The 13,798-nt window shown below is 35.9% G+C and overlaps 1 protein-coding gene across 1 annotated transcript in view; it reads right to left on the bottom strand.

Annotated features, from left to right (window-relative positions):
- The window catches only part of LRRC7 (leucine rich repeat containing 7), a 299,869-nt gene that overhangs the window by 27,960 nt on the left and 258,111 nt on the right, over nucleotides 1-13,798 (bottom strand). The window contains exon 22 of the mRNA XM_090269599.1: nucleotides 3,615-3,707. Within this exon, the coding sequence (XP_090125725.1) occupies nucleotides 3,615-3,707 (93 nt within the window). The remainder of the gene's footprint in view (nucleotides 1-3,614; nucleotides 3,708-13,798) is intronic.

Genomic DNA, 13,798 nt, shown 5'->3' with positions numbered 1-13,798 from the left:
ACCAAACAGTGCCCATATTGGCTTAATCCTGAGTCTCCCTAAAGTCTCAGTTAACTTCTGGGCTGTCCCAAAATGTTTTGCACAAGAATCTTATGCTACCACAGGATATAAAAGCGAACTGCCAGGCTGAACAACACAACTTACTTTGCCACAGTCCCACATTCTGACCTTTTGAGATGAGAATTTCATGCTTTTCTTATTTGGCTGTATATCAGGTAGTCAGTTTTGGATGCTATTACACAATGATCCTTGGCCTTTGGCTAAAACATGGATTTCCATCAATCGTAATGAAGAGAATGGAACAAGCTTATTGGCTACATTAGTACAGAAAGTCCTCAGCCTCTGAGACATTCTGATATCATGGATCCTTATAATTTTGAGTAACATTCTAAAACATTCAAACATTCATGAACAGCAAGTTAAATAATATAGTGTGCTTCTGAGGATATCTCTAATCCATGACTTGTTTATTGGAAGGAAGTATGCATCATATTAAATTTAAGTTTGTGCATGACTGGGGCTTCTTACAAAGTATCCATCTCCCATTCAGGTAGTATCTGTTGAATTTAAACATCTGTTTAATTTGCTTCTCTCACCCTCATCTGTAATTAGCCAACTCATGAAAAAACAATGTTTTTCAACACTGGAGAGAGGTATTTTTAAAGTTCATTTTCTTACTGTCTGGTGTTTATGGGTTGGTATAGGCACTGGGTTCCACTCCAAATTTTATGCTTCCACTATGAGAATGGGTCACTGGGGTTAGAGAACTGTAATTGAATTCTAAGAGCTTAATCCCTTTCCTTGTGAGTGGATGAAATTCTGATGTTTGGCATGACACCAAAAGTGGTCAAAAAATTAAGGGCAGTTTCGAGAGTCTTCTGTAGATTTGGAACTTTTAATTACTTCAATCAATTTTGCAATAATAGAGATTTATTTTCCACGTTGTGAAGTGTTTTAGAGAGTAATTGGTCAAAGAAAAGTACTCTTGAGGGGAAATCTTTCAATGGACACAATATTGTACAATTCAAGCTCTATAGCTGTTTCATTTAACCAAAAGAGCAAATTATAAAATTATAGTTCAGTCTAACTAGAGTCATCAAAATGTTGCAAATGAGGGATTAAAGTAATAGTTATAAAGTGTTCATATTCATTACAGTGGAAGAATTACAGGCAATTATTTGAAAGCCTCACATCTACTGTTTCCTTCAGTTGGAAATAACAGCAGAAAAGCAATCGCATTTAGACATCTTGATAATTTAGCAATTTGTTCATCCTTAATTTAAAACTATTTATAACCCCACAACTTCCAATATTATAGTGAAAAGATGTATATGCTGGTGATAAAGGAGAGAAAAACATGTCTTTTGAATTTCAGCTATCTTAAGAATGATAAGGTTATTAACTTTTCATTGAAAATACTTATAGAGGAGATATAAAACCAGAGGCAAAAGAGGAGTCAAGATGAATAAGATATAATTATTTCAGGTTTTTAAAATACCACCATATGTTTCTAATAATTTGAAATTTCATACTTTATAAAATATATTAATAATTTGTTAAAATTCAGTAAATACTTGGTCTTACCAAACCATGGCTATTTTAAATCCACCAAGTTGATGGTTATTCTCAGCATCACTTCAAAATAAAATTGCTTATGCACAGACATTTCTAATTGGCATTTCCCTAAATATACAGGGTTGCTTTGTACACAGTCCTTATTTATCAATAGCTGCTCCAATTAGTTGAGGATTTCTTTCTAGTCCCTTCCATCCTAATGTATCGTCGGCAGCCGTCCGTCTCGAGTGACGATGGTGTAGCTTCTTAAGAGTCTATCTGCACCGCTGAGAATGGTTGTGCAGTCCGACTCGGGAGTGACACGGTATCTGTCTCCTCCCGTGTTGAATCGACATCTTGCGATGACGCTGGAGTGTCCTCTCCAGTGAAGCTGAAGCTACACAGCCTGGGCAGGGTGATATGGAGGGTCTGCTGTTGCCCATGCAGCAGACCCCCCCTCTCTTCGCAGCTGAAGGGTCCAAGGGAAAGACGGAGTCAATACAGCTTGGCTTCAGGTGCGCCGCAGGAGTTGCCGGTGTTGACTACAACGTCAAACCGCCTTAGGGACACCGGCTCCGGATTTTCTGTCGGGGTTTACTCCCTTAGCCTTTCCCCTGAAGAGGTATGCCGCAAGGCAGCGGAGGTTTTTTGGAGTCAGAGTTTTCCTTCTCTGATGTGCCCTGACTGGAAAATCGAACCAGCGACACTTAGCTCGCAGGCCGACGCTCAATCCACTGAGCCAAACCAGCCAGGGGTATCCTAATGTATATAGTGTGAATAATTCTTACATTTGGTCCAACTTTTCCTCCCATCTTTTTCTTTTCTCTTTTTAATTTTTTATTGTATTTTTCCCATTACCATTCAGTCCCCTTATACCCCTTACCCCCAGCAATCACTCACTGTTGTCCATACCCATGAGTCCCTTTTCCTTTTTGCTCAATCCTCTCTTCTTTTTGTCCAGAAAGGAAAGAAAAAAGGATATGAAGAATGGTAGGAAACAAGATAGGGAAGAAGTGGAAGAAAATAAGGGATTAAGGTCTCTGTTTCAGGTTATAGAAATCTCCAGAATAGTGGAACTAAAGTTTTTTTGGAAGAAAGTCTTATGATCAGAAACTGATGTGTGGGTTATTTTTTAATGATGAGTAGAAAGGGTCTGTACCAGACTGTGACTTATAAGAACATAGAGAGCCTGTGGAGGTTGTATTCATATCTAATTTCTGTCTTTCTTCATCATTTTAACATTTTCAGATGTCACTTAATGCAATTGCATTTGATTAGGTCCAAAGCAGATAGCTTCAATTATCATCAAATTGTAATTACTAATTGATTCAAAGCTGAGCGTATTAAACAATAATGGTAGCAGGGAAGGCTGTGTGGCTCAGGGTAAATTTATTTTTAAATAAAAAGTCAGGTGATCCACAGCAGGACCAGCCAGTCCAGATGTGAGTATGGGCAGCATGTTGAATGTTCAGGCAATGGCTGAGGTTAGAGTTGGATGTGATGGTGAAACTTCACCCATGATTTTACACATGAGAGGAGGACCTGATTTCCCTGCCATGGCAACTCTGAGTTTCTCATGGAATATTTATTTTCTGTGGTTTACATCTACAATTCTATTGGTGAAATACTTTAAAAACATGATGAATTAAAGTGATGTCAATAAGCTGGCCCTGGCTTTGAATCATAATTTAATCATTCTATTCCTATGGGGAAACATTTTCCCAAGTAAGTGGTCTACAAGTAAACATTTGAAAACCACTTATTAGAAATTGCTTTAATAGCTTTCTTTACAAATACATATGACTGTGAACAAAACAAAAGGTCAAAAATAATTTTCTTTTCAAAGAAAATGCTTAAATTTATTTTTCTATTCTTAGGATTTATCAAGCAGTGCACTGAATTCTTTTTCCCTGTGCTGAAAAAGTTTCTAATTGGCTTCACAGTTAGCTAGCTTATTAAAGCACAGTAAAAACATTTAAAAGTTTTTTCCAACTTTTTTTTTTCTGCAGTAAAAGACTGGTTTTCTAATTAAAATTGTCAATAAGATATTCACTTCTTACCTTGTCAGAAGGTTTAAATGGGTTTCCTTGTCCGCTAATTCCACCACTGATACTAAATCCAAGGCCAGGATTCTTTTCTATTCTCACACAAAACTATGTAAAAAAAGATATAAAAAGATAATCAAAATACACATCAAAGCTAAATATCTTCAAATAACTGCATCCCAGAAAAAAATTAACATTTTACTTACATTCCTGGGGTTAGTCTATGTTAACTTGGTACACAAAACATAGTGTAAACTCTTACAAAATATTTAGTATTTCTATTGGCATCAGTTTTGATTGAAACTAGCTTGAAATTACCTCACAAGCAGACATTCGCATTTATTCATTACTGTGTGTGGGACTAAATTTTGATAAGCAGTTTTAAAAAATAAAGCATCTTATAACAAAAAAGATTGTGAATTATTTAAATTATTTACTTTAAATGCACAGATATTCTGACTAATTTGAAAGTACTGCACAAATAAGGAAAAGAAAATTTGAAAATGCAGACTGAGGGAAAATATGGCTATTTAAATAAGTTGCTACTACATTCTAGTTGAGTAGTACAATTCATCTCCTTGGTAGATAATTCTATTATTTAGATAGAGCAGGGCTTTCAGTTTGAGAAATGGGAGAAGGTTTGACCATAGCTTGAGTGAGGGTGAAACAAAGGACAAATCAAACACTCAGTAAAAAGAGTTTTGGATTTAGCAGCAGCTTCTGGAGAGGCAGTTAGAAGTCTTGGAAGAAAGAGAACACTCAAAAAGAAAGATGTCATGAATATGAAGAAATTATTTGTAACAGGGAATAGTCAAAAACTATTTAGGACTGGAGGACTAATAGTCTAATCGTTCGGCAGCCGTCCGTCTCGAGAGACGATGGTGTAGCTTCTTAAGAGTCTATCTGCACCGCCGAGAATGGCTGTGCAGTCCGACTCGGGAGTGACACGGTATCTGTCTCCTCCCGTGTTGAATCGACATCTGGAGTGTCCTCTCCAGTGAAGCTGAAGCTACAGAGCCTGGGCAGGGTGATATGGAGGGTCTGCTGTTGCCCATGCTAATATTCCATGCTAAAATGCCTCCCTCCCCAAACCCCAAATCATCAACGAAAATCTGTTAAACACAAGATCCTTGTGCTTTTAGTACTATGGGAAAATGATGGCCTTGGGAGTAGGTTCACATTGAGGTAAGGCCGTAGTAAAGATGATTCTACTATGATAGCTATTATAAGAGTTGACATAAAGAATGTAGGTCAAGAATTCCATGAAAGGGAAATCAGTGCCAGGAATAACCTAGAGAAACTATAATAAACTTAGGAATTCTTCCTGATCATGTATGTGGTGAAAATGCTTGCTTTCTATGTATAATGAGATGAGGCTGGTGCCAGGTGACTGAAAGGCTTAAAACACAGAGGTAGTATACACTTCGGTTACGTAAATAAACAAAACACATTTATAACTTTTAAGTACAGAGCAAGTTCTGGAACTAGGTGAACCATGTGTTACCAGAGATTAGCAGGTAAAAGATTAATATAGGTTTAAGAAAAAATATCTGAAGAAATACATTTGTATATATTTTTATTTTTATTTTATTTTATTTTTTTAATTTCATTTTTTGGTTATTCAATTACAGTTGTCCCATTTTTTTCCCCATTGCTCCCCCCTCCCAGCCCATCCCTTCTCCCACAATCATATCCCTCCCCGTTGTCCATGTCCATGAGTCATTCATACACGTTCCTTGACTAGACCCTTCCCTTACTTATATTTTTATAGATATATACTGGAAAAGTTCTTCAAGATGATTGGAAATGCTTGCTTTCTTAAGTAGCTCAATGTTTTCCCCAGCAATCTTGCTTAGTCTATTAATTTGCTTATGGGCAAATGCAAATGCCCAAAATGCTCTCTATATTTTTAATTTCAAGGTATCTTCAATCCCTACTTCTTAAATAGTTCAAGGCAAATTTGAGTTCTATTCCTGATTTAATCAGCATATATTGTGAATTCTTGGTTAGTGGGTAAATTAGATTTGACCACTTAATGGAACTATGCTTAACTCACTGTCATATTTCATAATACTGAATAGAATATTTAAATATTACACAGTTCACTTGCAACACAAAGGCAAAAACTATTTGCTAATTTAATTTTTATATTAGAGTTGGTAATGAATAGTTCTAAATTATGGGAAACTACAATTGCCATAAGCATGCTCCCATATTTTTATTTGAAAGGTATGTTTAATTACAAATTTTCCTTTAATTGAGTTAGATTTGTTAAAACTGGTTATCACAGGGTGATAGAAACTACAGCTTGTAATAGTGTTGTATTTATAAGGCTCAAAATCTGTGTATATGAATATATAGTAAGTTGATGAAGCTCCAAGGAATATTTTAGCTGTATTCAATACACCAGTTTACCTTGTAGTCCTTTTTTTAAAAATTAGTGGTTAATTGGAAAATGGGAAGAAAGAAACCTATATGATTTAAACATTTTATGTTTGTGTTTTTCCACATATCTATGAATTTCTAATTAAATTATTTAATATATAGGTTATTTCTTTCTAATATAAAATTTTTATTTCATAATATAATATAGAGGAGCCATGAAATGTAAGAGGAGAGAATAACTTGCAGCCAAGAAACAGTCTGAAACTGAAGGGAATTAACAAAGAGGAGTGGTGTTCTAGCAAGAGGTTATATCTAGAAGCCTAATAAATATCTTATTTAATGAGAACCAGCATTTCAATTTTCTATTTAGATATTGAAAACAATGACTGAAAATTCTGGCTGAAGATATAAGCAACATCCTGGCAGTCAGTGGTGCGTTTCCTTCTTTCAGAGTCTGTTTTCATCATTTGACTTCATTTAATATTTCTGGTTTGTGCTAATCTTGCTCTAACAAAATTCTGGGTTTATCTTAGGGAGGTCCATGACAAAATGGATTGTTATGTAGCAGTGAGACCCTGTAAGATCATCATCTATAATCTCTAGAATGTAAGGATCTAATTGGGTCTTGCTTTGTTCTGAAACCTTATAGCAAGAACAAAGGAGATAGTTGCACTGTGTGTGTATGTGCATGCATATAAGCAACATGTGTGCAAGTACGTGTGTATGTGTGTATTGGGAGGTATAATTCATCTGTTCATTGCATAGCCACACAATATCTATATAAAACTTCTCTGCGCTTCCAAAATTTCTAATGAGCTTGTATAATAGACTCAAAAAGTTAATAATAACTATAAAATATATAAATGTTAATAACAAAGAATATTTTTTGAGGTTTTAAGAAAACTCATGTTTATTGGAAGTCTAATACATTTTCAATAGGAAGTACATAAAAAACTGTTATGATAGTAGACATTTGTCAATTCTTTTGTTTGAATGTGTTTTCCCTTCATTTTCTTAGGTATTTATCTGTTCATTTAAGAAAACCCTTTCTTTTCCAAAAAAGATAAGCAAGAAGTAACAAATTTCAAGAAGAAATAGTCATTTTTAGTGTTCTAAACATATACATTTTGTCAAGTATTCCAGCAGTTAGAGCATTCCTCTTTTTTTTTTATTACTGTTTTTCAATTACAGTTGTCAGAATATTTTTGATCCTTCTGTTTTTATACCTATTATGTTGTGAATTAAAGATACAAGTCCTATTCAAAATCCTAATTAAATCTTCTGAAAAGATACACCAATATAAAAATTAATGAATAAAATTCTGTGATGTAACATTTTCTAGATTTTTTCAGAAAAATTAGCTGGAAAATAAAAACTCAAATACTTTTCTAGTCTGTAATAAAGTTTAAAGATTATTCACTTCATTTCCTTTTTTTTTTTTTTTTTTTTTTGACACTTAGGGAAACCAGCAAGAGCATATACATATATTTAGTGGAATCCTGAAAGAGGTTTTCTGACTCCAACTGCAATGTTATGGAATTTGACTGCACAGAATTTATAAATTCCGTTTGTATATTTGTGGTATTGAGTTACACATTATTTGTGTCAAACTATGAATTATAATTTCAGAGTTGTATTATTACTTTGGTGACTGAACAGTAAAATTTGATGAGAAAATATTTATAAATAACAATATCTTACGTGCAGCTGGATAAGGTAATGATTGTTCCTGAAATCAGCAAGTAGCACATTAAAATCATTTTAATACCTATTTTCTAATCATCTTATCAAATTATTGCCTGTTAATTTAAAAAAACCCACAATTTAAATATAACAAATCTTTTTTAGTTTTTCTTTATACATCAAACACTCAGAATGATGTAGTTTTCTTCACTTGGCCGCAATAGATGAAAGCCTTACCTGGGACCCTTGTGAACCTTTCAGGCAGATGAGCAGGGCATCTGTTCTAAAGAAATGTCTGAAATTATGTCTCTTAGCCAACTGCTTAATCTACTTCACATTTTATTTTTTATTTCTTTTAAAAAATTCTTATTGAATTTATTGGGCTGACGTTGGTTAAAAATTATATAGGTTTCAGGTGTGGTATTCAATAACACATCATCTATACTCTGTATTGTGTGTTCACCACCCAAAGTCAAGTCTGTTTCCATCACCATTTATCTCTCCTTTACCCTCTTCTACCTCCTTCTGGCTCCTTCTCCCTCATATTATTAAGTATTAACATTATTTCTTCTGGAGTAGACTAAAGTATTCCCTTCTGGGAAGGTTTTGGAGCTTTGTTCCCCGTCCCCCCTTTGAACATGATGGATGCAGATCATTTTGTATAATGCACAGAGGCTGATCTAATGTAATTTTAATGTAAGCTTATAAATTCTCTTTCAGGCACAAACTTTAGTTTGAATGCATATTCGTGAAAGTGGCAAGAGACATGGAGCTCTTGCTATCTTCATATGTTAGGCCAGTTAGTGGGTATAAACTCTTGTTTAGGGCAGACATGCACTCATGAGTATATCTTTACATTGTTTTACTCTTCCAGTGTGGGCTTACTCTTGCCCTCTATATTTGGCTATTATGCTGCAGGCTGCATTGTGTGGTGTCGTAGATTCCTGAAACTGAGTTCCAATTCCAGTTTAGCTTCCAGATTGCTGTGATTACAGGCAAGACAGTTAATTTCTCTTAATCTTAGTAGTTTTTTAGTCAATAAAACAGAAACTGCTACCCATATTACAGCCTTATTGTTAAAAGTTAGTTAATACATAAAAGGGTTTTCAGCTGTTTGAAGCATCATGCTGATGTATTACTTCCTATTTCTGTGTTAGTATTCATATATACATATGTAAATATAATTTGCCTTGAGAATTTGCAAAAGAGAAAAACCAAGTTAAGGTTAGTTTATTTTAAGAATACTAAAAAATTTGTGGACAAATTAGGTATACTTTAAATAGTAATGATAATAAAATATTATTCAGCTGGTAAATTGTTGGGTTATAGAATATCCTAAATATTGGTTCTTGCATTGGCTATCCAATAAAATCACCTGAAGAGTTTAAAAAATTTTTATTACCAAGGTCATATCCAGATTAATTTAGGGATAAGGTCAAGGCCTCAGTGTGTTTTAAATCTCTTGAAGAGATTCTAATATACAGTTGAGGTTGAGAACAACTGATATAAAATATTATAATGTGAAAGGGAGAATAAGGTGAATAAAATCTTAAAAGTTCTTCATTTGGACTGAGAATCAAAGGAAGTGCTGATAGCATGGATATAATGGCTAAGAGTTTTTCATGTAGAATGGGAGTCAAGCCTTCACTTTCTGGTTTTCTTCAGTTTACTACTTAATACAACTCCAATTTTTATCCTCTATTATGTTCATTAAAAATCAAAATGTTTTATGCATTAAAATTCCTCTTCTAAGTAAAATCCTCTGATAATAAGTGTCAAGTGACATGCACATAGTTTTGTGTTGTAGATAATTTGTTAAAAAGAACACCTAATATTAGAAATCAGATTTCTAGTCTATAAAAATCAATAGCTTGAATCTGGGTAACATTTTATGGTTAGAAATCACTTCTATATATTTTTATTTATATTTAAAAGTTAAAAAATGTAAGTATAGTTCTTATATAACATTATCTTAATGTTTGGTGTACAATATGATTCAACGGTTATACACCTTACAAGTGATCACCACACTATTTTAATCATCTGTCACCATGCAAACTTATAACAATATTATTGATTATATTCTATTCACCTTTTTCACCCATTCCTCCTTCCCCCTACAACAATGTGTTTGATCTCTTTCCGTGAGTTTTGTTTTTTATTGTTTTGTTTGTTCATTTGTTTTATTGTTTTCAGGTTCCACATATAAGTGAAACCATATGATAGTAGTCTTTCTCTAACTTATTTCCCTCATCATGAAACCCTGTAGTCCATATATTTTATTTCGTAACAGACAATACTAAATGTCTATGAAAAAATAAACATGTAAAGATTAATGCTTTACATTAGAACTCTTGGATATTTTGCCTTGTGATTGTAGTTTGAAAATTGAGATGACTTTATCATTGAGCAGGAACATCAAAATTACTATTTATTTATTTATTTTTATTTCTTGTTTAAAATTAAATTTTCTTGATTATGCTTTTACAGTTGTCCTTATTTTTCTCCCTTTGCCCCCCTCCACCCAGCACTTCCCACTCTCTCAGGCAATCCCCTCCACTGTTCATGTCCATGGGTCATGCTTATAAGTTCTTTGGCTACTCCATTCCCTATATTGTATTTTTCATTCCCATGGCTATTCTGTAACTACCTATTTGTACTTAATATCTATTCTCCCTATCCCCCCACCTGGCAACCCATCAAGATGCTCTCCATATCCATGATTCTGTCTCTGTTCTTCTTGTTTGCTTAGTTCGTTTTTATATTCAATTGTTGATATTTATTGCCATTTCATTGTTCATAGTTTGGATCTTCATCTTTTTCTTAAATAAGTCCCTTTAACATTTTATATCATAATGGTTTGGTGATGATGAACTCCTTTAGTATTTTTCTTATCTGGGAAGCTCTTTATCTGCCTTTTGATTCTAAATGATAACTGCTAGGTAGAGCAATCTTGTCTGTAGGTCTCTGCTTTTCATGACTTTGAATATTTCTTGCTAATCCCTTCTAGCCTGCAAAGTTTCTTTTGAGAAACCAGCTCACAGTCTTATGGGAACTCTCTGAAGGTAACTAACTGCTTTTTTCTTGCTGCTTTTAGGATTCTCTCTTTATCTTTAACCTTTAACTATTATGCATCTTGGAGTGGGCCTCTTTGCATCCATCTTGTTTCAGACTCTGTGTTTCCTGGACTTGCATGTCTATTTCTTTCACCAAATAAGGGAAGTTTTCTTTTATTATTTTTTCAAATAATTTTCAATTTCTTGCTCTTTCTCTTCTCCTTCTGGCACCCTTATGAAGCAAGTGTTGGACCTCTTGAAGTTGTCCTGGAGGCTGGGACACTATTCTTGTTTTTTTGGATTCTTTTTCCTTCTCCTGATTGGCTGTTTTTTGCTTCCTTATGTTCCAAATTATTGATTTGATTCTTGGCTTCATCTACTCTACTATTGTTTCCTTGTAAGTTGTTATTTATTTCAATTAGTGTATCCTTAGTTTCTAACTGGATCTTTTTTGTGATGCTGAGGTCCTCACTAAGTTCCTTGAGCATATTTATTACCAGTGTTTTGAACTCTGCATCCGATAGATTGCTTATCTCCATTTTGCTTATCTCTTTTTCTGGAATTTTGATCTGTTCTTTCATTTGGGTCATATTTCTTTGTCTCTTTGATTTGGCAGCCTCCCTGTGTTTATTTCTATGTATTAGGTAGAGCTACTTTGACTCTGTGTCTTGGTAGTATGGCCTAATGTAGTAGGTGCCCTTTAGGGTACAGTTGCACAGCAAAGCTGGACATTCTAGGTGCACCCTTTGTGTTGGCTGAATACACCCTCCTCTTGTGGTTAAGTTTTGGTTGCTATTGGTAGATTAATGGGAGGGATTCACCTAGCCCAGTCAGCTGTAAGGCCTGGCTGTGACCACTGACTACCAACCTCTATGGAGGATCAGCTGTGCAGGGGCTGGGTGGTCTGCTTCAACGTGGTCTATAGCTCTCCACTGGGTGCGCTGACCCTAGGGTTTCCCAGTGGTACAGGTCAAAGTCAGCTCCCACCTGTGTTTTTTCCAGGGAACACTGTATGGGCTAGAAAACAGCCTGAGATGGCTGCTATTTGTGCTGGGTTTGGAGATTTCCAGGCCAAGGCAGGCTGTGAATCTAGGCTAGCTGCTGCCAGTGCTGGGCCTGGGGCTCACTGAGGCCAGCTGTTGCTTGTTTGATAGAATTTAGGAAGTTATGAGGCATGAACCAGGACCAGCCATTCATATGAAAAAGCAGCTTGGGTGTGGCAGAGTCTCCAGGGATCTCCAAGGCAGGTCAAACTGTGTTAACCAGGTTGATGGAGTCTCAGATATGGCATCAGCTTGCTGGCTCTGTGAGGAAAGGGTTTAGAAAAGGGACAATGGCCTCTACTTACCTTGATGCCAGGCACCTCTGTTTCTCCTGTATGCCACTTGTACCTTTCAAGCTGCTATCCTGATGATGGATCTCAGAGATAGTGAGTGTGAGTAGGAAAGTCCATGAGTGGGATCTTTTAAAGGAACTTAAAACAGACTCAATCCCCACTGGTTTTTGCAGCCAGAAATTGTGGGGACTTACCTTCCTGGCACTGGAACCCTGAGCTGGAGGGCCTGATGTGGGACTGGGACTCACTCCTGATATCCTTCCTGAACTTCTATCCACCAGCTGGCTCTGCACCTGCACCCCTCCTACTGGTCTTGATGGACATGGTTTTCTTTAATTCTGCAGTCATCAGACTTCCATTCAACTTGATTTCTGACAGTTCTTAGTGAGGGTTGTTCTATATTTTAGTTGTAATTTTGATGTGGTTGTGCAAAGAGGCGAGCCCTGTCTGCTTATGCTGTCATATTGACCAGAAGTCTTCACTGCATATTTCTAATGGCTAAACAAAGTTAAGTACTCTGGCTAGGTAAAAAAATGGCATTCATTTTATTTCATTCACTATAGCTGGTGGTAGCATTTAAAAAAATTTAAATTAAATTTATTGAGGTGACATTGGTTAATAAAATTATAGAGGTTTCAAATGTATATATTTTTATTGCTTTGCAGAATTTATTTTAATATGATTAAGCAGACGACCGCCTAGCCTGGAGGCTCGCGGTCAGGCAAGGTACGTCACGTGCGGAGGCTGCGCGCAACGAGGAGGCGGCCCAGAAAAGATCGAGGCGGAAGCAGCGTCAACAGCAGCAACAACGGCCATCTGCCTTCACCTGTAACAAGTGCGGCAGGGATTGTCACTCCCGAGTCGGACTGCACAGCCATTCTCGGCGGTGCAGATAGACTCTCAGGAAGCTACGCCATCGTCTCTCGAGACGGACGGCTGCCGACGATTAAGGGATAAAGAAATATGTTTTTGTTAACAAAACTTTTCATTTGTTCAGTGCTCTTTGCTTTTCAAAGCACTGGAGGTGTTCGTGTGAGTTCAAGTCAACACTTGATCTTGCATACAGCAGTTCTATAATTCTGAAGCAGGTTAATTAATAAAATTTAGCAGACTAGAACACTAGGGCCAAGCAGGCAAGTATCTCAGATTTTGTTGCTAAATTGGAGTTGTATCAAACTGGCTGGTGTGGCTCAGGGTTTGGGTATTGTCCTGCAAACCAAAATGTTGCCAGTTCAATTCCTGGTCAGGACTCATGCCTGAGATATGAGCCAAGTCTCCACTGGGGAACTGCACTCCCACTAACAGTGCATTAGGGTTTTCTTGTCTCCACAACTGTGCCAACACTTGTTGTTTGTCAATTTAATGATGGTAGCCATTCTGACTGGTGTGAAGTGATATTTCACTGAGGATTTAATTTACATTTATTTGATGATTTGTGGTGTTGAGCATTTTTTTCATATGTCTATGGGTGCTCTGTATGTCTTCTCTGTGAGAGGCAACCAATTGATGTTTCTCATATTGATGTTTCACTCCCTCTCTTTCTCCCCACATTCCCCTCTCTCTAAAAATAAAATAAATAAAACCTTTAAAAAATAAAGAATTAAAATTTGCTACAGTGGGGCACTAAACCAGTTGTGGGACTCTTCTAAACACAGGACTTTTTCATACTTAAGTCCTTTCCTTAACATAACCATTGAATGTTTAAGTTTTTACTTCTCAGTTTGAAAGGTGTCTGATGT

This window comes from Furipterus horrens, unplaced genomic scaffold (genome assembly GCF_987537825.1).
Source record: "Furipterus horrens unplaced genomic scaffold, mFurHor1.1.pri manual_scaffold_3, whole genome shotgun sequence".
NCBI lineage: Eukaryota > Metazoa > Chordata > Mammalia > Chiroptera > Furipteridae > Furipterus > Furipterus horrens.
This window is presented reverse-complemented; position numbering and strand designations above follow the sequence as displayed.